Source organism: Scleropages formosus, chromosome 15 (genome assembly GCF_900964775.1).
Source record: "Scleropages formosus chromosome 15, fSclFor1.1, whole genome shotgun sequence".
Taxonomy (NCBI): Eukaryota; Metazoa; Chordata; class Actinopteri; order Osteoglossiformes; family Osteoglossidae; genus Scleropages; species Scleropages formosus.
The window spans coordinates 18,541,835-18,566,637 of record NC_041820.1 but is presented as its reverse complement, the minus strand read 5'-3'; the positions used below and the strand labels follow the sequence as shown (position 1 = coordinate 18,566,637).

At 45.6% G+C, this 24,803-nt stretch overlaps 1 protein-coding gene across 3 annotated transcripts; it reads left to right on the top strand.

Moving 5' to 3' along the window:
• Positions 1 to 12,347: 12,347 nt before the first annotated feature.
• Positions 12,348 to 23,278, top strand: LOC108919381 (tumor necrosis factor alpha-induced protein 2-like). 3 transcript variants are annotated; one of them, XM_018727342.1, is made up of 13 exons: positions 12,348 to 12,417; positions 13,054 to 13,203; positions 13,326 to 13,965; positions 14,108 to 14,222; positions 14,437 to 14,559; positions 14,887 to 14,981; positions 15,518 to 15,610; positions 16,265 to 16,391; positions 16,985 to 17,104; positions 17,427 to 17,582; positions 17,738 to 17,859; positions 18,497 to 18,578; positions 23,222 to 23,278. In XM_018727342.1, the coding sequence occupies exons 2-13, from the start codon at positions 13,059 to 13,061 to the stop codon at positions 23,234 to 23,236; spliced, it is 1,833 nt and encodes a 610-aa protein (XP_018582858.1). In that variant the 5' UTR covers positions 12,348 to 12,417; positions 13,054 to 13,058; the 3' UTR covers positions 23,237 to 23,278. The 3 variants fall into 3 exon arrangements, with proteins under 3 accessions (XP_018582858.1, XP_018582857.1, XP_018582856.1); XM_018727341.2 differs by lacking the exon at positions 23,222 to 23,278 and having other exon boundaries at positions 13,329 to 13,965; positions 18,497 to 18,772; XM_018727340.2 differs by lacking the exon at positions 23,222 to 23,278 and having other exon boundaries at positions 18,497 to 18,772.
• Positions 23,279 to 24,803: the final 1,525 nt, after the last annotated feature.

Here is a 24,803-nt window from a genome sequence, read left to right as displayed (position 1 = left end):
ACACACTCGTTGTCATTTCTTAATTAGGTTACATATCAGATAAAAGAGGCTCATACTGTATTTCCATGTTTTCTTTTATCTGTTTTGCGACAAACAAAACAATTAAAGTTGGATTTTAAATAAAATAGTTTGAAAAGAGTGTTTTGCGCCCTGTGTTGCCGGGTTATGCTCCGGCTCCCCGCAACCCCGTATGGGACCAGCGGTTCAGACGATGTGTATGTGAGTTTGAAAAGAGCGAAATTTAAATTTATTGATATAACAAATTAATTGTATAACTGAAGGCTCAAGATGACATACAGCTGGTTGCTACCACCTTACATTTATTCGTTTAGCTGATGCTTTTCTCCAAAAGGATCAACTTACAATGTTAAGATCACAATTATTCACCTCATTTATACAGCTGGATAATCTTACTAGCACAATTTTAGGATAAGTACCTGGCTCAAGAGTACTACAGCCAGAGGTGGGATCAAACCTGTAACCTTTGAGTCTAAAGGCAGTAGCACTATGCTACCAGCTGTCATCTACGAACCTTCCACTTTGAATCTCATGCTGTGGTACCCTTGAGCAAGGTACTTACCTTGAACTGCTCCTGCTGTATAAATGGGTTCACAGTTGCCTTGGATAGATCTGTGAGCTGAATAAGTTATACCAATAAATTCAAGATAGTTCCCTGTTTCTGTTGTTCTTTGATCTTGTTGACACACATGCAAAAATAGTTGCAGTTCCATCATTCCTCATACACAGACATTGCTTGCAATGGGTTTTACACTTACTTTGTGGGATACTTATGGATTTTTCCCGGACTTTCGGAGGCCTGGAAACTCATTTTAATTTATTTTCAGAACCGCCACCTTACCGTGGTGGAGGGGTTTAAGTGCCTGAATGAGTCCAGGAGCTATGTTGCCTGGGGCTATATCCCCCTGGTAGGGTCTCCCATAGCAAACAGGTCCTGGATGACAGATAAGACAAAGTGCGGTTCAAAAACCCCTTATGAAGAAAATAAAATCAAGGCTTTCGTTTACCCCGCCCGGTATGGGGTCACCAGGGCTCCACCCTGGAGCCAGGCCTTGGGGGGGGGCTTGCATGCGAGCGCCTGGTGGCCAGGTCTATGCCCACGGGGCCTGGCCGGGCTCAGCCCGAAGCCATGACGTGGAGCTGCTCTTCGGTGGGCTCACCACCTGCCGGAGAGACCGTAAGGGGCCGGTGCATTGTGATTTGGGCGGTGGTCGGGGCTGAGTGCCCGGCCGACCCAAACCTCGGGTGCCAACTCTGGTTTTTGGGACTTGGAATGTCACCTCACTGGCGGGGAAGGAGCCTGAGCTGGTGCGGGAAGTTGAGAGATACCGTCTAGATATAGTCGGGCTCACTTCCACTCACAGCTTGGGTTCCGGAACCACTCTTCTCGACCAAGGGTGGACTCTCCACTATTCTGGCGTTGCCCAGGGTGAGAGGCGGCGGGCGGGTCTTGGCTTATTAATAGCCCCCCAGTTTAGCCGCCATGTGTTGGAGTCTACCCCGGTGAATGAGAGGGTCATCTCCCTGCGCCTTCGGGTCAGGGAACGGTCTCTCACTGTTGTTTGTGCTTATGCGCCTAGTGGCAGTGTAGAGTACCCGGCCTTCTTGGAGTCCCTGGAGGGCGTGCTGGAAAGCGCTCCCACTGGGGACTCTGTCGTTCACTGGGGGACTTTAACGCCCACGTGGGTAGCGACAGTGACACCTGGAGGGGCGTGATTGGGAGGAACGGCCTCCCTGATCTGAACCCGAGCGGTGAGTTGTTATTGGATTTCTGTGCTAGTCACGGTTTATCCATAACGAACACCATGTTCATGCATAAGGGTGTCCATCAGTGCACTTGGTACCAGGACACCCTAGGTCGGAGGTCGATGATCGACTTTGTAGTCGTTTCTTCTGACCTTCGGCCATATGTCTTGGACACTCGGGTGAAGAGAGGGGCTGAGCTGTCAACTGATCACCACCTGGTGGTGAGTTGGATTCGATGGCAGGCAAAAAAGCTGGACAGACCTGGCAGGCCCAAACGCATAGTGAGGGTCTGTTGGGAATTTTTGGCGGAGGCCCCTGTCAGAGAGGTCTTCAACTCCCACCTCCGACAGAGCTTCAACCAGGTCCCGAGGGAGGTGGGGGACATCAAGTCTGAATGGACTATGTTCCACGCCTCCATTGTCGGGGCGGCGGTTCGGAGCTGCGGCCGTAAGGTCTCCAGCGCCTGTCGCGGCGGCAATCCCCGAACACGGTGGTGGACACCGGAGGTAAGGGATGCCGTCAAGCTGAAGAAGGAGTTCTATCGGGCCTGGCTGGCTCATGGGACTCCTGAAGCAGCTGACGGGTACCGACGGGACAAACGGAGCGTGGCTCTGGCAGTCGCCGCGGCAAAAACTCGGGCATGGGAGGAGTTCGGCGAGGCCATGGAGGAATACTTTCGGTCGGCCTCAAAGAGATTCTGGCAAACCGTCCGGCGACTCAGAGAGGGGAAGCGGTGTTCCACAAACACTGTTTACAGTGGAAGTGGTGCGTTGCTGACCTCAGCTGAGGATGTCCTCGGGCGGTGGAAGGAGTACTTTGAGGATCTCCTCAATCCCTCCGACACGCCTTCCGTAGAGGAAGCTGAGGCCGGGGACTTGGAGGGGGACTCATCCATTACCCTGGCTGAAGTTGCTGAGGTAGTCAAAAAACTCCTCGGTGGCAAGGCTCCGGGGGTGGATGAGATCCGCCCCGAGTTTCTCAAGTCTTTGGATGTTGTGGGGCTGTCTTGGTTGACACTCCTCTGCAGCATCGCGTGGAGTTCGGGAATGGTGCAGACCGGGGTAATGGTCCCTCTTTTCAAGAAGGGGGACCGAAGATTGTGTTCCAACTATAGGGGGATCACACTCCTTAGCCTCCCTGGGAAAGTCTATGCCAGGGTACTGGAAAGGAGAATCCGACCGACAGTCGAACCTCGGATTCAGGAGGAGCAATGCGGTTTTTGCCCTGGCCGTGGAACACTGGACCAGCTCTATACCCTCACTAGGGTGCTGGAGGGTTCGTGGGAGTTTGCCCAACCAGTCCATATGTGTTTTGTGGACCTGGAGAAGGCATCCGACCGTGTCCCTCGTGGCATCCTGTGGGAGGTACTTCGGGATTATGGGGTTCGGGGCTCGCTGCTACGAGCTGTTCGTTCCCTGTATGACCGGAGCAGGATCTTGGTTCGCATTGCCGGCAGTAAGTCAGACCTGTTCCCGGTGCATGTTGGATTCCGCCAGGGCTGCCCTTTGTCACCGATTCTGTTCCTTTTCTTCATGGACAGAATTTCTAGGCGCAGCCAGGGAACGGAGGGTGTCTGTTTTGGTGGCCGCGAGATCTCGTCTCTGCTTTTTGCGGACGATGTGGTCCTGTTGGCTTCATCAAGTCAAGACTTGCAGCTTGCACTGGGGAGGTTTGCAGCCGAGTGCGAAGCGGCGGGGATGAGAATCAGCACCTCCAAATCCGAGGCCATGGTTCGCAGTCGGAAAAAGGTGGATTGTCCCCTCCGGGTTAGAGGGGAGTTGCTCCCTCAAGTGGAGGAGTTTAAGTATCTCGGGGTCTTGTTCACGAGTGAGGGGAAAATGGAGCGGCAGGTTGACGGACGGATCGGTGCGGCATCCGCAGTAATGCGGTCATTGTACTGGTCTGTTGTGGTGAAGAGGGAGCTGAGTCGTAAGGCGAAGCTCTCAATTTACCGGTCGATCTACGTTCCTACCCTCACCTATGGTCATGAACTCTGGATCATGACCGAAAGAATGAGATCGCGGATACAAGCGGCAGAAATGAGTTTCCTCCGCAGAGTGGCTGGGCGCACCCTTAGGGATAGGGTGAGGAGCTCAGTCACCCGGGAGGAGCTCGGAGTAGAGCCGCTGCTCCTCCGCATCGAGAGGAGCCAGTTGAGGTGGCTCGGGCATCTGTTCCGGATGCCTCCTGGACGCCTCCCTGGGGAGGTGTTCCGGGCTTGTCTCACTGGGAAGAGGCCTCGGGGCAGACCCAGGACACGTTGGAGAGACTATGTCTCCCGGCTGGCCTGGGAACGCCTTGGGGTTCCTCCAGAGGAACTGGAGGAGGTGTGTGGGGAGAGGGAAGTCTGGAGGACTCTGCTCGGACTGCTGCCCCCGCGACCCAGCCCCGGATAAAAGCGGAGGAAGAAGATGAAATGTCACTGACCCAGTCATAACTGTTAAGCAAACATACTTAAAGTGTTAAAGCAAATGCTAAAGTTTGGGCTGTTTTAAAAGACGAGAAATGTTTAAGTGTGAAGAGAAGTTTGCATTCACATACGTATACAGGTGGTGCCCGATTTACGATGGAGTTACGTTCCCCGAAACCCATCATAGGTCAAAAATATTGTAAGTAAAAAATGCTTTTAATACACATAATGCACACCTCTGCGTGGCACCCTTCGAGATGCGGATCGCTGCCGCTGCCTAGCATCGCGAGAGAGTATCGCACCACGTATCATTTCCCTGGGAACAAATCAAAATTCAAAGTTCGAAGTATGGGTTCTACTGAATGTCTATTGCCAGCTCACCGTGGTAAAGTGGAAAAAATGGCAAGTCGAACCATCGTAAATAGGGGGCCTGTACTAACATTCATTCGTTGTGTAATGACATAGCCTACCACAAAATCTGCATGGACAAAAGCTGACACGAGCTACGTGTGGACATAGACTGACACTAAGTCTGCATGGACACGGACACACACACACACATTTTCTGAACCGCCTGTACCATATGGGGTCGCGGGGAACCAGAGCCGACCTGGCAACAGAGGGCGTAAGCCCGGAGGGGTAGGGGACACACCCAGGACGGGACGCCAGTCCATCGCAAGGCACCCCAAGCGGGACTTGAACCCCAGACCCACTGGAGAGCATGGACAATGATGCTAAATCTGCATAGATACAGACTGATACTCAAACTTCATGAATATAGACTGATACCAGCTACTTACCATGAATATAAGGCAACAGATCAGCTGGGTTCCTAAACCTTTTCAAAACTGTAATCATTTAAGGTATCTGGTTTTTGCCGAGTGGCTGATATTTCTTCAACTTCCCTTCCTCTCCTATTTCACACACTGATACCAGAACTAAATTTTATTGTTTTATTTTTAGTGATGAAAGGCACAGGCGTGTGGGAACTGAACAGTTTTTGTGTCTTTACTGAAGTGAGCAGTTTTGCTTTCTCTCCCTCGGTCTGTCTTTGCTCAGTTCACTTTTTAACAAGCTAGAGAAAATACATTAATTTGAATTACAGTACCAGTCCCTTTCTCAAACCCTGGAAGGTTTCTTTAAAGTCTATCCAGCTATTGTGTCGTTCCATCTTTCTAGCTCTATGTGTATATAGCTACCCGACAACATCCCTGGACGGGTACTCAGAACCTGCTCATCGGTGCTAGCTGATGTCTTTACGGATATATTCAATTCGTCCTTCGCACAAGCCGCAATCCCCACCTGATTAAAGAGGACCACTATCCTACCGCTGCCAAAAAACAACAAAGCATCCTGCCTCAATGATTACCGACCCGTTGCACTGACCCCAATAGTGATGAAGTGCTTCGAGAGAATCATCATGAGGTATGTCCAGACCATCATTCCAGACACTCTGGACCCTCTCCAGTTCGCATACAGACCGAACAGATCCATAGAGAATGCCATCAGCACAACAATACATACTTCCCCAACCCACTTGGAGAACAAGGACAGCTATGTTCGAATGCTGTTTATTGATTACAGCTCAGCATTCAACACAATGATACCTTCAAAGCTCATCAACAAGCTTTACAATCTTGGTGTGCCACCCACTCTCTGCAACTGGGTTCTGGACTTTCTAATGGGCAGACCCCAGTCTGTTAGAATTGGGAACCACACATCCAGGTCAATAACCATCAACATAGGAACTTCGGAGGGCTGCTTACTGAGCCCCATGCTCTACGCATTCTTCATCCATGATTGTGTGGCCTCCCAGAACAACACCAGCACCATCAAATTTGCTGATGACATGACAGTCATTGGACTGATAACGGGAGGCAATGAATCAGCATATAGGAGGGAAGTGCTGACCTAGTGAAGTGGTGCCAGGACAACAATCTTTCCCTGAATGTCAACAAAACAAAGGAGATGATTGTGGATCCACAAAGGAAGAGGGAGCAGCGCTCAGTATTGCATATTGGTGATATAGAGGTGGAGAGAGTGAGCAGCTTCAGATTCCTGGGTGTTCACATTACTGAGGATCTCACCTGCTCTCACAACACTACACATCTGGTCGAGAAATCACGTCAGCGTCTGCACTTCTTGAGAAGCCTGAGGAAATTTGGCACGCCAAGCCGAATCCTCAGAAGCTTCTGTAGGTGTGCAATCGAGAGCGTCCTCACCAGCTCCATCACAGTCTGGTTTGGAAGCTGAACAGCAGAGAATCATAAGCCTCCACAGCAGGTGGTGAGAGCAGCCTAGACCATCTCTGGAATGGCCTTAGCAACACTGGGGAGCCTCTACCAGGCCAAGCCACCAGGAGAGCCATGAGCAACATCAAGGAAATTAGTCACCCCCAGCACAGCCTTTTCACACACTTACCGTCAGACAGACGCTACAGGAGTGTTAAAGCCAGAACTTCAAGGCTGAAAAACAGTTTTTACCCACAGGCCATCAGGCTTGTGAATGACACCCATCCATTGCCTCTCTCCCCATCACTGCAGACACAGATGACCCTCTGATCCTGCAAGATGTCAACTACCCCATCTTTCCTACACACACACACCCACAATGCAAATAGCATCAGAGACTTCAAACTACCTGTGCATACTTTGCGCGCGCGCGCGCGCACACACACACACACACACACACACACACACACACACACACACCCCTTTTCAAATGCGAATAACAACATGGACCCAATCTACCTCTGCAGGATTTTGCACATGCATGTCTTCCATGTTTTCATTGCACACTGTACACTTCATACATGCACATAATTTTGTTTCTTGCATTTGCGCTAATAGTAATTTCATTGTATGGTGTAACAGACTGTTTACTGTACATATGACAATAAACTCTTGAATCTTGAATCTTAAATCTACCAGACTTCTGATCATAATGCATTCAGGTACATGCAGAACATTTAATCTGCATTTGTTCATCATCATTTCTCTCCAAACTTGTGCAAATGGGAGGTGGCTTGATGGAAAGAGCAGAAAACTTTCATATTCTTAAACTAATGGTCACCACTGTTATTTTGACTTTAACCCCTACCCCTTTGTTTCTGTCCTTTTTCACATTCAGTCAGCTAATATGTGTCCACATGTGAGCCAAAAAGACTGGAGAAGCACAGCAGCGGAGCAAGTGAGCACCCTGTCTCCTCATGGACAGCCTCTGGAGATGTACGCCTGGGTGCTCTTTCTCAGACTAGAAAAAGTGGCTGGTTACGTGAAGCCATTAAACTCCTCCAGTCCCTGACTTTGTTGAGTAATAGCAAATAATAAACCTTTTCCATTTGGTTCACATGGTGGAAAGAAACTAACTGCACTTAAGAATCACACGTCTGCATCAAAGTCTCTACCTGCTAACATATTGAACACATTGTATTTCCTATGAGATGTTCGTCTCCTTGGAGAAAAGCATCCGCTAAATGAATAAATGTAAATATACTCTGTGAAATGAATAATGTAGCACTCAGAATTAATTTGGGTGCTCTTTGTGCCTGTAATTTTGTAATTTTTTTCATAGCACTAGCCTTTTCTTAAACTCTCTTTTTCATGATCATTTATCATTTTTGATTAGCACAATTCATAACACAGTTTTACAGATTTCTTACCTCTGAATTTCTTGGAAAAGATCAAGTCAGTCTCTGCATAGACAGGGCCACACAGCTCTTTGTTTTCAGTCCTTTATTTGACATGATTTTGAATCATCTTTTACTTGTGTTCCTTCCAATGTTTCTAAAAAAAGATTTGCACAAACTCATTTCTGCCTATGTTGTTTCCTCCGCTTCCTTGGTAGATACAAGAATGTATTATTCATACATTGTGCTTTCAATTTTTATTCAGTTATTGACTGGGAAGTTGCCAATAAGATTTAAGATTTGTCCAACATCCCACACAAAGAAAAGCCATTACTGCACCCACCTCAGATCTTGTTAGCCTGAATAGTTCTTTGTATGGTTTGCTTGTTTCCCTCATTATTATGGTTTTTCTTCCTGTGGGGAAAAATGGTTTCTATGAGCATATTTTTTCCAGGCATCCACTAGATATTACTATTGTTCCATCTCACGTGTTAATCACGCTATAGGTGAGCATGCACTTCTATTCTATATTCTAACAACCCATGTTAGCAAGAGTTTGGGTGGGAAACAGGGCTATTGTAAATAGTTGAATTATGGGAAAAATGTAATTAAGTGTTCAACCGTTGGGGGGACTTACGGGGAAATCAGGGGGGTGACCGTGTTTGCTAATGAGAGTGCGTGGGTGCTAAGTAGATGGGGGAAGGTAGGGTTGATGTATATGCCCTGGAAGAAAGGGGTCCTTAGATCAAGAGCATTATTTTGGTGTGTGTGCTGGTGTTCCAATGAATGTTGCTTGTGTGTCCTTCTTTGCTGCATCTGAACCTGGAGCACTGTGTATCACATTATGTATTGTCTAGGGTGTCTTTTTACAGTGAATAACTGGTCATCTATTATATTCTGTACATATGGTGATTGAAGGATCAAGGCTAGCCCATTATGGCACATTCTGTGACAAACAATCCTCTGTGGCCTACTGACACCATTTTGCACAATTTCAGATCTGCATATTACAATATACTCTTATAGCCAAATGTCTTCTTTTTTTATGCTCTGATGGTGAGGTATTCACAGGAAGGAAACAAATCAAATGTTATTACGGCATAAAAACGCATCTTAAGCAACTAGATCATGTAATATCAAGCTGAATAAGCACGATAAGATTGTGAGCTGTATGTTATCACTGCAGCATTGATTTAGTTTGCTGCTTTGAGAAACTACTCAATAGAGAAGACAAGCTGGGGAAGTACAGTACTGCAATATTGGGACCTGGAAACAAAAAACAAGAGGAAAAACCACGGAAAGTCTTGACATTATGCTGCAATACATTTGTGCAATCAGACACGCAGACAGACTGCCCGTTTATGACGTATAACACAAGAATACAAGTCCTGGGTCTTTAGTCAGTGGTGAAATATGTGAGGCTTCAGCAATCTCGCAAGAAGTTTTCCCTCGAAGATCAATTTGTTTACATAGCTTATAATGTTATCCTGTTACTGTAGGATATTTTGGGGTCCTGCTGTGTGTAGATAAATTGCTTGAAGGCAGGATCTTGTTAAAAGTCAGCTTTCAAATATTTCTTCACTATTTACTCACACACACATTTTCAGAACCGCTTGTCCCATACGGGGTCACGGGGAACCGGAGCCTACCCGGCAACACAGGGCGTAAGGCCGGAGGGGGAGGGGACACACCCAGGACGGGACGCCAGTCCGTCGCAAGGCACCCCAAGGGGGACTCGAACCCCAGACCCACCGGAGAGCAGGACTGTGGTCCAACCCACTGCGCCACCGCACCCCCTACTATTTACTCATTTAGTTATTATTGATAATAATATATTCAGTAATTCAATTTTTATTGGTAACTGTTTCTCCAGGTGAAGGTCAGGCTGGTCTGGAGGCTATACTAAAAGTACGGGGTGTCACATAAGGTGCATCGGTCCACCAGCGTATCGCAAGGCAATCAAACACACACACTGCAAGCAAGCTGTCTCACCTCTTTGTGAGAGAAGCAGTATTTTTTTTTTTTTTTGGAAAATGTACATAATTTTGTAGTAGTTGATCATAGTGGTATAAATCTTTCAAGAATCTTTGGAGAAACTAGTCAGTTTTTTGTCGTTTATCTTTGACGGTGATGCAACAGCAGTGTATGGGTGTGAAAGGGAAAGCACAAAGTGCTGAAAGTGTATAATTTTAACAGGAGGAGGAAGAGGGCTGGGCATGCCTATATAGTCACATGAGTGACCTATGTTCGTTGGTCATTCAGAGAAGTCCTGATTCTCATGGACTGTTGCTTTCCAGTAAGGTGCTGCTCAGTTCACTTCGCTGTCCCTAGACCATGAAGTTCTTCAGGTGCTTTCTGTGGTGCTCTGGACCGAGAACATCGCAAGGTAAGGCATAATAACAGCTATTCATGTGAACCGAATAAAAAAAGAAACTGAAACCTCACTGTCAAAAATTTCAGTATTATTTCAGTATTTCAATTTGCAGTATTTGCCGAGGACAGGATTTGTTTATTCAGCAGATGCCTTTGAGGAGGGCAACTTACAGTGTTAAACTTGCATAAGACAAAAGCATTTACGAGATTACAGCACGGCGATTACAGTACAGTGCAAAAGTTTTAGGCACTTGGGGAAAAAAGCTGTAAAGTGAGAATGATTACAGAAATAATGCTCTTAATTAATAAACTTCTGACAAAGCTCAGTAACAATGCATCCATTGTCAACAAGCGCTTCTCCCTTGCCATACTCACTCTTGCCATGGTGTGAGATCTGAAAGTTAAACCGCCACATCTGACAGAACCTCACAATTTCAGTATGGTTGTCCCTCGTCCAGTTTCATTGCTTCTGTAGAGCTGTTCCTGTTTTAGTTATTCCGTGAGCCATAGAAAGACCTCAAGTTCTCTGTTTGAAAGTGGTTTATTACAATTTTACTTTCTTTCTTCAATGACATACAATAACCTTACTGTAATACTGTAACTTTTTGCAAAAGGAATGCTTGGAAATGTAAAATATGCTCTTTCCCACTGATACTACTGCAGAAGACATTAAATAACCGTATAAAACAAATATTTTCAGAAAACATCTAAGTGCATAAGACTTCTGCACAGTACTGTATATGATGATAATTCTGGATGAAATACAGTACTGCCGCTCAGGCAAGGTGAACCTGTGTCTAGACGCAGCTGTTAGAATAAAACAAAATCCGAGAAAACAACCAACAAATTATTAATAATGAAGTAATATTAGTGTTTAATCTGAATGTTGACAAAAGACATGTAATGACATGACGGAGGGCTATCACTTTGTATTGTCTCACAGCGCCTGGGTGGTGTGAGAGGATGTGGGTTCGATCCCCGCTCAGCATGTGTGGAGTTTGCATGTTCACCCCGTGTCTGCGTGGGTTTCCTCTAGGTGCTCTGGTTTCCTCTCACAGTCCAAAGACGTGCTGTTCAGGTTCACCCATAGTGTGTGTGAGTGACAGATAGAGCGTGCTCTACTGATGTATGGATGAGTGACCCAGTGTAAACAGTGTATCTAGCAGTGTAAGTCATCTTGGTGAATAAGGTATGTGTGCTGTTAACACTACATAGAGTTCTTTGGAAGTCGCTTTGGAGAAAAGCACCTGCTAAGTGAATAAATGTAAATGTATTGAATTTGGATGCAGGAGACGATAGTACATAAGTAATAGAAAATACAGCTGGAATTAACTGGAAACAGAAAAAAAAAGTTAAAGAAATCATAGTCCAAGAGCCTAAATTGGAAACGACATGTTAAAATTGTATTGAACTGATTGCCAGTGAAGGGGGGTGCGGTGGCGCAGTGGATTGGACCGGGTCCTGCTCTCCAGTGGGTCTGGGGTTCGAGTCCCGCTTGGGGTGCCTTGCGGCGGACTGGCGTTCCGTCCTGGGTGCGTCCCCTCCCCCTCTGGCCTTACGCCCTGTGTTGCCAGGAAGGCTCCGGTTCCCCGCAACCTCGTATGGGATAAGCGGTTCAGAAAATGTGTGTGTGTGTGTGATCGCCAGTGATGCAAGGAACCAGCTCTACATTAATCAGAAAAGCTTGTATCCTGGATCAAGAGTCATACAGTATTGTAACGACCCCACGTTACTGTTTTAGGCCGGAAACTCCTAAATTTAAACAGTTGCATTATGGGGAATAATGTGAAAGGCGGGTGTGCAACCACTGGGGGCACTTAAGGGGAAAATAATGGGGTGAATGTGTTTGCCACTGTCTGGAGAGAGTCTGTAGGTGCTAAAGAGACTAGGAAGGCTCGAGAAAACAGGGTCCTCAGATCAAAAGCATTATTTTCTTGGGGCTGCTGCTCTAACAAATCGTTTGTTGCGCTTCGCGTCACAGGATATTTGTAACATTTCAGTCGCATCAACAAGTCGGGGGATTATTGGAAATCACCTCATTCCGAGCACTCTGCTGCTTGGACGAGCTCCTCGAGTCGCTCTTGGAGGGGGGCGGTGAGAAGACCGCAAGCGGTCATCCATTCCCCCCAAAGCACGCCCAGTGACGTCACACGACAGCTCCCCAATATAAGTCGCTAGAACGCGTGTAAACATTAGCGGCCAAAATATCTCCGTAGCGGCTTTCCTGCGTTTAACACTAACCGTGAGTAGATTTCTTCGTCTTGTTTTCTGCAGCTTCGTTGTTTGACCTTCATGCATTTCACGTATGTTTTTATTATTTTAGAGCGTGCGATTTGAAAAAAATGTTTCAAATTAAACCGCAAGCTGTAATTCCATTTAATTTTATTTCTTTTTTAAACGTATACCCGAAGTGTGTTAGTGTGTAAAACTCCAGCGCTTTACTCGTATATTCTAGATCTGCCATTGTTGTATTTTTCTTTCTTTGAGGCTCCTATTTTTAATAATAGTTTTTTTTTTCGTTATTTCTGGTAAGTGTCCACTCCGAGGCGATATAGGATTCTTCCCAGTCAGTTAATACTATTTATTAATAACATGAATGTCAGCAGAGGTCCGCTGTTGAAGATCGTCCAGCGAAGCTTCTTTCATTTCTTGCGCTTCGATCCGCAAGAATCGAATCATGACGATGATGATGATGCTGAAAACGCGAACGACGTCGGAACTGAATTACTTGGTTGCTGCGTATCTGTGTGAGATACAACATAGAAAACGCGCAGAATTCGGTCCATCACATCGCATGCGGCGACGTGAAGGAAAGGTTTTCCTTAAAGATCCCCGAATTACAAGATGCGCTTCTTTTTCTGTCCCCTCCCCCCTGCAGACAACATGAGGACGTTCGGAACCGACGGGTCGAAAATGACAAGTCTGTTCGGGAACCGCAAGATCAAGATGCCTAACATTTTAAAAATAAGGTCCAGTTCGAGCGCTTCCAGCACAAACAGTCCTGCGGTGGAGCTGGACTCCCCACCAGGTACTGTCCATTCATATCTTTGGCTCCACAAGCTATTGATTCCAAAGGCCAGGCTTTGCACACCCCTCCAGTTGCTCCTCCCGTGGGTGGTTTCAGTCATGTGCATTTTTTTTTCCCTACAGCAGTCTTGACTTTTGAGGAGAACCTGAAGCAGCGGAATCTGTTAGCAGCTTGCCAGCAGCTCATCGCCCTGGAGGACCGCTTGTTCGGGGAGAACAGCTGCGCTTTGCCCGCAGAGAGGGAGCAGCTGGAGACACAGCATGAGGTGCTCCTCAACCAAGTATGGCTGGTGGTAGAAGCTTCCCTCAACTCGGGGGAAGAAGACCTGGAGATCCTGGAGGAGGTGGCGAAGGTCATCCAGCTAGAGGAAGAGCGGGATAAGCAGTGGCAGAAGGCTAAAGAGAGCGGGACGGGGCCAGTCCCAGATTGGAGGCCCTTCAACTGCAGGTCCACCCATGACGACCTGCTCTCCAAGATGGTGAAGAAGCGCTTGGATGACACAGAGAATTTAAGTGGAGGGGACAACTTGTCCTCCTCCCTCAAGAAGGACATCTTTAAGATGGGAAAGTGCCTGAAGGATGACATGAAGAAGGTGGTACGGGACGTCAAGCGTCGATATCCAGAAGAGTTTGACATATGCAACCTGTACGCCAGGCTGTACCACCAGACCTTCTCAGCACGTTTACTGGCAATCACAGAATTCGGTCTGGATTTACAAGACTTGATTTACGTCCTGTACTGGGTGCACAGTCTCTACCCTAAGTAAGTGGAATATGCATAGCTTAAAAGCTTTTTCACAGATGAGTTTCTTTGCAGAGTCTGAAACATAGCACCAGGTAGCAGTGGAGATATTAGACTTGCAATGAGGAACCTTATGCCTGTGATGCCATTGCTTTTGTTTCAGTGATGTGCTGCAATCCACCGAGCTGAAAGACGACATCAACAGTGAACATCTAGGATGTCTGCTGCCTGCAGATGTGTTGAGACCACTGGAGGATCAATACCTCTCACACAAGGAGGTAAAGTATGACATCTGTTGCTGTCAGCTATTTTTTTTTTTTTTATAAATACAGAATATTACTTTGTATTGCTGCATATTCTGTGTCTTTACTGAGCGATGGTAGCTGTTGCTTCTATTTAACATAGTATTGTAAATTACTTTGGGCATGGCAGTCACCGTGCACAAGTTTTATTTTGTGTTCCTTATTATTCACTATATATTGTCTGTTTCAGGGTATCTTGAATACGTGGACTAGTAATGCCTTGAAGAATGAGGAGGATAGTTGCCTGAAGGGGAATCTCCCTGATGTGTTTGACGGATGCTACTTCACAAACATCGCTATTGATGTCGTTGAGGTGGGACATGTCACTCCCCCAGTACCCCTAAAAGCGCATCCCAGTGCAGCACACATTTTGTAAGGGTTATGTTATTACATACTACCAGTATCCACGTGACGGGACCTGTAATATATGACAAAGAGTAGTAGAAAATATGTCAGTCTGCATTGACCATAGAAGGTAGAAATTTTTACAAACCCATATTTGACATTATTCGTACTGGAAATGTTTTATGTATCTGAGGTTGTAGTTGCTCTCTTCATCAAAGCTGGGCATTTGATTTTAACAGCAGTGGTTTGTGGCTAAGGATATATGTACTAACTGGCTATCCTTCAATTTGAGCAGATTTTTGATGAGGCTGCAAAGGAGGCCAGATCTGTTTTGGGTGACCTGAACAAAGCCAAGAGTATTGCAGGCCAGCTGAATATCTTTCTAGCCAGGTATTGTGGCTTATTTTAATAATGTCTTTTGTACTGTGTCTTAATGTGGTGAGTAACGTCGGAACGTTTTGTTTTCGCAGAACATTTGTTCTGTAGCTGTCGTTAAAGTTTATAAAACTGAGAATGTTGAAGACGAACCACAATATATTGCACTTAAATTTGTGGTGAGGTTTGTAATTAATAGGGGGGGGGGTATGGTGGCGCAGCGGGCTTGACCGGGTCCCACTCTCTGGTGGGTTTGGGGTTCGAGTCCTGCTTGGGGTGCCTTGCAATGGACTGGCGTCCTGCCCTGGGTGTGTCCCCTCCCCCTCCAGCCCTGTGCCCTGTGATGCCGGGCTAGGCTGTGGTTCACCGCAACCCCGCTCGGGACAAGCGGTTTCAGACAGTGTATGTGTTTATATGTAATTGCTTATTTATATTTAGTAATATCTGCTTCTAATAGAAAGAATTTTCTTTTTTTTCTGCGTGGAGTTAAAAATACCTCTGTGAGAAATGAAGATAAAATTGGTACAAATTTAGTGTGTTCTATTTTTCAGCTATAAATCTTTTCTGGAGGCAGTTTTAAAAGGAAGATATGGAAATATTCTACCCACAGTAAAGGCGCACCTGGCCAGCCTGGAAACATTTAGGTAAGTTGCTGTTTACATAAGCAATATGTGTGGTAATTTTGAAGCTATCATATTTGGAGCACTTTAATAATTCAGCATTGGTCCTGTTGCTTACTTCTGCAATGATACTAGAATTCTACATCTATTTCCTTAGTTCACTGTAAGACCTGCTGCTTAATGTAGTGTAGGAAAAAATTACAGAAATTATTTATCAACCATTATCTTATAATAGGGGGGCACGGTGGTGCAGTGGGTTTGACAGGGTCCCGCTCTCTGGTGGGTCTGGGGTTCGAGTCCCGCTTGGGGTGCCTTGCGATGGACTGGCGTCCCGTCCTGGGTGTGTCCCCCCCTCCAGCCTTGCGCCCTGTGTTGCCGGGTTAGGCTCCGGCTCCCCGCGACCCTGTACAAGACAAGTGGCTTCAGATGATGATGTGTGTGTGTGTGTGATGTGTGTATCTTATAATAGAAAACATGACTATTATCCTGTAATTTATAAAATAAGCAATAACAGGCAGAAGAAAAATCGTACACATAAGCCTCTGTATTGTAGAGGTCACATGAAAAAGATACCACTGAAGCAATGGGCCCTTTTTATGGCTAAAACTGAACACAGATTTGTTTTTCTAGAACATGTGATTGTATAACAAATCCTCACTACTGCTTCTCTTTTTGTAGGGGCTACATTATGAATAACGCTGACCTCTTCACTGATGATGTGAGAGCAGGCTGCCTTTCAACAGTAGCAGAGCTAAAATGCTTGTGTCACTCTTACATCACTTCCAGCGTACACAAAGACCTCAAGGTAATATTATCTATTTGTACATATTCACAGTTTTCTATTGATCATAAAGTCCCTGCCAGGTACACTACTGTGTTGATTTTATTATACAGTGACACTCCTATGTGGTCAGATTAAAAATAGAAAGCAAGGGGGACTAGGTGGAAAAATCTGATGCTGGCTGACTTTCCAAAATTGAATATGAATACCGTCCATAAAGATCCAGGCAAATGCAATACACCATTATAACTGGTAACTTTGATTTTTGATCATTTTAGATGATTAAACCATTAACACCACTTAATACAAATTAAATCAATAATGTTTGATTCAGTCTTTGGGGTATCCAGGCTATACTTACATTTACATTTATTCATTTAGCAAATGCTTTTGTCCAAAGCAATGTACGTCTCAGCAAAAGTACAATTTATGCATTATTTTAAGGGAAAGAGACATAGCTGCAGGCACGTGACTCAAGTAAACCTAGTTTGTTACCTACCATTTGCTGCACTGAGGTTCATCGTTCAAGTAGGTGCATAAAACACAGGAGAGACAAATCCTGATACCTTCCTACCAAAATTTACTATACTAACCAAGTCTTTTTGTGCTTTCTCCAGCCAGCATACAGCAAGCTGGGTACAGGGACCTGGTTCTCCGGGGCTCCCGTGGGGGTCTTGGAGGGGCTGCAGAAAAACATAGAAAACATAAAGACAGCGTTGAACAAGGGCTGTTGTGAGGTACAGTGCGTCATCTTGCTGTTCGTCAACTCCTCTATAGTATAGGAAGCACGATGATAACGGCGTCTTTGAAAAGCTTTACTGACAAAAATAGGAATCTTTCACATAAAGAAAGCCATTGTCCAAGGGATTCATTACTGTTTGCGGTATGATGACCGGCGAGTTAGAGGTCAAGGTGTATTCTAAGGGTCTAATCTCTGTCTTGTTATTTTTTGAAAAATATACATGATGGTTGAGGGTTGTCATGAGTGTCAAGCGTTGTCATGTCAACAGCAACCGATTTAAAACAGCCCTTGATGCCTTTGCGTGTATGTCTATGAAGGAACTGCTCGGTCAGTTGCATAAGGAGGTGCTGGCAGAATACGTGAGCAGACTGATGAAGAGGAACCTAAAGTTGGCGGACGAGGATCAGCAAAGGACTGCCGCCACGCTGGTCAGCGAGGACAACGAGAGACTGCACGCACTCTTCACGGAGGCGGTGAGCGCTCGTCGACCTCACGCCAAACGAAAGCGCGCAAAGATGCGCACGCTCTTCCTATGATGAAAGGCTCTATGCAAACGGAGAACGCAAATCACTTTGTGGATTAAAAAAAAAATGTGATCTGCTAAATCCCTTGGATTTTTTTGCTGCAGGGCTCAAAGGAGGAATGGCTCAGGGATGTTCTCTCCAAAATATCTGAAGTGCTCAGAATCCAGGATGTAGGATTCATCCAGCTGGAGGTGGCCACCTTGGTCCGAGACTTCCCCGATATCAGGTGAGCCTGGCTCCCTACACAGCTGCGGAATTCAGTCACGTGGCCCTCCATGTCTAGTAAAAGCTTGGAGAAGCTACCCAAAGACAATGCTGTCAGTTTTAGTAAATTATTATAGTGTCACAGATTACGAACACTGTTAATAATTTATCATTAAGTATTTTTACCTTGATGGAACCTGTTTTCGTTCAAGTCCAGGTGTTTGAAGTCCACGGCGCAAGTTAACTTACTGCCCTGGCTGGGGCACCGACTGCCGCTATGATCGGGCAAATTATTGGAATAAAAAAGCAACGTATCCGTGTAATCAGTTCTGGTATAAAAGCAAATGGAAGATGCCTGGAGAACATCCCAGGCTTGTGCAGTGGCTTTACTGCCGTGCAGAAGCCAAGAATCCATCTGCTCATGTGATGTGTCGCAGTGCCAGACAAAAATAATGTTCCGCGTACAGGAGAATCTAACGTAGGCTCTCGTTCTAGTTATAGTGTGCTGCTTTTTCCTTAAACATACAACAACGCTGATCTTCAGCATCTTTCACTTTATTTACTATATTCTCGATTGGCAAGGCCTCAACACAGCATGCTTGCCTACCGCTGGTACGATAGTTATTTACAGTCTTTGGGATCTCCTTCCTACCTTTCAGCTCTCTTCACATCAAGGCTCTGCTGAGCCTCAAGCGCAACCTCTCCAGCGACGACATATACAGAATCAAGCACGGTGTGAAGGTGAATCGAAGCGCGGTCGACTCCAGCAGCAGCAGATCCTTCTTCTCCATGGTGTCTGTTAAACAGAAATTTAATCTGTAATTCTCAGCTGTACTACTCACATCCAGAGACAGTAGGTAGATGTGTGTATGTGTACAGTATGTATTTAATTCCAGTGTTGAAAGTTGGGGGGGGGGGGGGGGGGTGTAGCAGGTTTGGCCCGTGCCTGCTCTCTGGTGGGTCTGGGGTTCGAGTCCCGCTTGGGGTGCCTTGCAATGGACTGGCGTCCCGTCCTGGGTGTGTCCCCTCCCCTGCACCCTGCGCCACCAGGCTAGGCCCCAGCCCACCGCGATCGCAATTGGGACAAGCATCTTCAGCCAATCTGCATGTGTGTATTGAAAGTTGGATCTGGGAAGTTAAAAGTTGCGTAACAGCTTGTGAAACAAATACCGCCATTCTGTAAATACCCTTTTTACATCTTTGACGAGATTACCATTCTTTACGTAGCTATTGCGCAAGACATTGCTTTAACTGCTTTCAGGTGGTTTTCGCTGTGGTTTGCTGTAAGCGTAACCCTCTGATTAGAGGGGTCACCCAAACGGGCTAAAGAAAAATTCAGTTTTTACGTAAATAAAACGCATCCATCCAATTTCAATAACCGCTCGCCCCGAGCAAGGTCAGCGTGATTCAGAACCTGCCGCGGGAGCATTGAGAACAAGACTGAGGGCTGTACCAGTCCGTCGCAAGGTAGCCCCACACACACGCGAGGGACAATTTTCGAGTCGTCAGTCTACCTGCACTGCATCTTTTTGGGAGGAAACCCACACAGACGCAGGGAAAACATGCACACTCCATACAGACTGAACAGGGAGCAAAGCCGCGTTCTCTCACACCGCCGCCACCATGCCGCGCTAAAACAAGATGTTTTTGCACAATAACAAGCACGTCCTCATTTTTTTTCCCCCCAAATGTATGTAAATACGTTATTACTGTTACTTCATATTAAAGTGATTTTTTTTTTTTTTAACTTGCAATATTTGTGTTGAACTAATGCAAACTTTACAATAAAGGATTACAGTTTCTTCTCAGCAATGAGCGCGACTCTTGTGTATTTTGTCATTTATTGCCATAAGGTTTCGGAGAATAACGCGCATGTGTTGGTAGGTGAGCTTTCCCAAATCTTACCCATGCCTGAACCTGTGAAAAGCAAATTCTGAAAACTTTGTCACTGTGCAGGTGTCACTTTACCACCTTGTGGCTTTCACTTTCTTACCCTGCAGCTATTTGCTGCCACCATGTAGTTTTTACCGTGTCACCGTGCAGATTTAATTCAATAACCCTGCAAAAGCCTTGCTCCATGGATGGCCATTCAGCTGCCCCAGCGTGACTGATGTAATGCTGCCTCGAGATCCTAGCAGGTCTTCTCTTCCTGAATAATACCGGCTGTGGAAGGAGGTAGCACTGAAGCCGTATATTTATAGCCGTGCGGTGCTGATGTTTCCTCGGGCGCTTGTAGATCGTGCCACGAGGTTTCCTCCAACAACCTGTAGTTTAATAGCTCTGATGCTGACGAGTGCAGTGTGTCATAAGCTGTTGGATGTGTTTGTCTGTGGTGGTAAAGCAAAGTTCTTCGGAGCTAGATAATGATCAGACACTGGTACTTGACCTGAAGGGTGACCTGGTGGCACAGTGAGTAGAGCTGCTGTCTCACAGCGCCCGGGTTTGATCCCCCTCGGTCTGTGTGGAGCTTGCATGTTCTCCCCGTGTCTGTGTGGGTTTCTTCCGGGTGCTCTGGTTTCCTCCCACAGTCCAAAGACATGCTGTTCAGGTTCACTCATAATGTGAGTGATGCAGAGAGAGTGTTCTACACTGATGTATGGATGAGTGACCCATTGTAAGTAGGGTATCTAGCAGTGTAAATCACCTTGGTGAATAAGGTGTATGGGCTGGTAGTACTACATAGAGTTCACTGGAAGATGCTTTGGAGAAAAGCATCTGCTAAATATTGTTAATGTTGGAAGTTTGTTGTACTGCTTCCTACATGTTACCCCTCCTTTTACAAAGTATCTCGTACATGTTAATGTTCCGCTCTGAATCATACAAGAATCTCACATGCTGCAGGCGTAGCATAATAGATTATTTGTCTTCACAGGTCCAGGACAGAGATACTGCTCTGAACCTGCAACTGAAATACATGTCTTTGGACTGTGAGAGGAAACCAGAGCATCTGGAGAGCACCCACTCGAACACAGGGACAACGTGTGAACTTCACACGGACTAAGCGGGATTTAAACCTTCACCGAAACAGTTAAGGTGCTGTGAGGTAGCAGAAGTACATTCTGCAGCACCATACACAGCACTGACATTGAAGTAATTAAAAAAAAAAAGGGGATACCACGAAAACAAGCATGGATGGAGTGTTTTTGGCTAATAGGTTAAATTTTCAACAGGACAGAACTCTCATCTGTGTATAGAAAATTAGGCTAGTTTATCTAGTCTAGTTGTTTTAGGTAAAAATTAAACAATTTGGCAGTCCGAAAGAAAACAGAGTCCGGTGAATAGCTGAGGGGAAGTTTAATCATTGATTAATCATTTACCATTGCTGCAGCAATAATGATCTACCCTGTAAAATTCTGGAAAGGAAGCTGCAGTCATAATGATACGATGGCACAGCCAGAAGTGGAGGTCAGCCTTATAAATATATAATATAATACTTTATAATAAAGTACCCTTTATAATATGCAGGATATATTTCTGTGATGAAAAAGCAGTGTTTCTGAAAATAACACAACGCAACAAAATTTTTCAAGGTTCTCATGTCAATTTTTGCATGGGTTTCCTCTAAGTGCTCTGGTTTCCTCCCACAGTCCAAAGACATGCTGTTCAGGTTCCCCCATGGTGTGTGAGTGACAGAGAGAGTGTGTTCCACTGATGTATGGAGACTGACCTAGTGTAAGTCACCTTGGTGAGTAAGGTTTGTGGGCTGATAACACTACATAGAGTTCATTGGAAGTTGCTTTGGATAAAAGTGTCTGCTAAATAAATAAATGTAAATTATTTTTAAAAAAATACCACTAGGTCTACTAGAGTGTCAGTTTTTGATTCTAAAAGGTATTGGAATATTTGGTACTTGGATCCCAGTGCCAAAATTTGCTAATTTTAAGAATGGGGACTATTTCTCTAAAAATGGACATATATTATGAACTAACACCAAGAAGTATGCCTAATCTAACAAAAATAAATGAGAGAAAAAAAAAATAAATAAAAAAATTGACTGAAAATTTTGTTGCATTCTGTAATTCTGGAGCAGGGTTACTTAAAACTCGTGAATCACTGTGGACACTAATGGACATCATCAGGAAAGGACCAGCCAGCAGAACCTCGCATGATTTTTTGGAGACCCCTGCATCTGCAGTCGTTTACGACTCAGCAACGTGGCTCAGGAAAGCTGGCTTCCAAGAATCACAGAAGGGATTGCTGTAAAAGGTGTCAATCCTAACAATCACGCATTGTTGCGTTCGTCCATATACACCATTTAACCACAGGAGATAAGTGATTAATGGGTGTTTTTCCTACAATCTCAGGAAACGCAATGAGGTCACTGAGATTTCCCCCCTTTTGTCAGACATGGCTCTTTAAACAACATACAGGAACGAGCGTAGATTCTCGTTTGTTTTTTCTTTTGTGTGCGAGTCTTGTTGCATTATGCTTCAAAATCCGGAGGTCAAAAATTATTTGTTTATGTGATAACACAATCAATTTCCCTTTTAACATAACAATCAGCGCGCACATGTACACACACACACACACATTTTCAGAACCGCTTGTCCCATACGGGGTCGCAGGGAACCGGAGCCTACCCGGCAACACAGGCCGTAAGGTCAGAGGGGGAGGGGACACACCCAGGACGGGATGCCAGTCCGTCAGAAGGCACCCCAAGCGGGACTCGAACCCCAGACCCACCGGAAAGCAGGACCGTGGTCCAACCCACTGCGCCACCGCACCCCCGCACACATGCAATTTATTAAAAAAAAGAAAAAAAGGCAACAGAAAATCAGACTGAAGGAAATTGAGATGTTTTCAGTTCAGTTTTTTCCACTCGTCCTGGTGAAGGTCACAGGGCTAGCAGAAGTCTTTCAATCTGCAGCTACACTCGTAGCTCCTGTCGCTTGATCCTCGATCATTTCCCGACCAGCCGCGTGATGCAATCTCCCCTGTGTGTGCCCAGGCACGTCATTCCTGGTGGAGAGCCAAGAACTCCATTAAATCCCCAACGGGTGCATTTAGAAACGGTGTACCCTGCACAGACAAGGGTTACCGGCGCCCTCATCAAGAGCCAGGCCTTGGGGTGGTGTCCGTGACATGCATTTATAATCAACTTTCCATTGCCGCTGTTCTTCTTTGAAAGTATGGATCTTTGGGTAGAGATCTTCGGAGACCAAAAAAAAAAAAAAACTCAAAAACGCACCTAACCCTAACTTGAGCCTGGCACATTCGAAAAACAAATTGACAGATTTTGGATTTGCACCTGAACCCAAACCCAGCACAGACCTAACATACAGGTGTAGCACGCCGGGGCGGCTGGAAGAGGGGGCGGAGTCTGGGACGGGCCAGCAGCAGTTGGGACTGATTACAACCTCTGCTTCTTCCCCCGGACCCGCCAGCGAAGGAGAGAGTAAGACGGAGGAGCCGCCAGGACAAAACGACCCGAGACGACCAGAGCCACGACCCCGATCGCAACCCGCTGATGATCTAGCCGTTCCCCATCTCCGCATTCCCCCCTTTGTCCCCTTCCCCGCACGACCCTGAATAAACACCCCCCTTTAAGACCAAATTCTTACCTGTCCCGGCGCATCCTTTACAACGGTATATGCAGCGAGTTACCACGCAACCTGCATAATTTCAAATATAAAGCCGAATATAGTAAGATTTCCGTTAACTGAGTATTACAAGACTTGACAAACAGCTTTCGACATCAGCATATTAACAACGTGAATGGAAACATTTCGGAGAATAATAAATGTTCCTCTGTCTTCACAAAAATACATGTATTTACAATAAAGAGAACAGTTGTGTAAACACTTGTATCAAAAGCATAAAATTTAAAGAAAAAAAGATAACCACAGTATCATGTTCGGGAAAAAAAAAGACAATAAAATAGGCCTCCTCTATAAATTTAAGCGTCTATAAATAAAGAATTATGTAACATAACTGTAGAATGTAAATGACTGTTTCGTTGCATTCACCCTTTGACATCGAAGCCGATTGCGAGGCTACCTTTGTCACATCAGCGAGGCACACACACTACTGACCACTAAGTATAAATTTGTACACAAAATAAATAAAATCAAAGCTTTGCATTACAGCAAAAACAGTACAGTTGTGGTCTGTGGAAATGCAAACCAAAGAGGTTGAAATTAACAAAAAAAAAAAAAATCTTTTTTGATAATAAAGCGGCCCTTTTGAAGGGATGCTCAAATTCAAGTATCGCGGGTCCGAAGTACAGTATATGTGTACCTTTGTTCCATGTGACCTCTTAATTATTCATTGACTAGAGGCCTGAACATTTACATTTACACTCGTTCGTTTAGCGGACGCTTTTCTCCAAAGCAACATACATCTCACAGAGAAATACAACGAGTGCGTTACAGCAGCAGAAAGACACTTGGATGCAGACGCATGATTCCGATGCACAGAAAGTACTTCAAGCCATATTAAACGGAACCCATTCGTCAAGGACTCCATAATATAATTTCAGTTGCGTAAAGGACACCACACACCCCGGTCCCTTCGTTTGACCAGCTGTCGTCCGGGAAACGGTTCAGGACAATAAGATCCCGCACCAGTAGTCTGAGAAAGAGCTGCTTTCCCAGAGCCGTGGCCTCCATCACACCACTCCTTACCCAACCAGAAAACTGATTGCAAGAGCTAGCATGTATTTAATACAATTCTTTTTTCTTTTAAGTGTTCTTTCTGCTGCTGTTTTCTGAGGGTTGTCACACAAAATTTCATTGTATTGTATACAGTGACAATGAAGTATCCTAAAGTGAATCAGTGTTAATTGAAAAATTGACACACCCAGGATGGGACGCCAGTCCATCGCAAGGCACCCCAAAGCGGGACTCGAACCCCGGACCCATCACATATTCTTCACTCAGACTCATCATTCCTGAGTCAGACAAATTATACACCTGTAATATTGATCCATTCGATCCGGAAGCTCTGCTGAAAGCGCAAGGCACACGG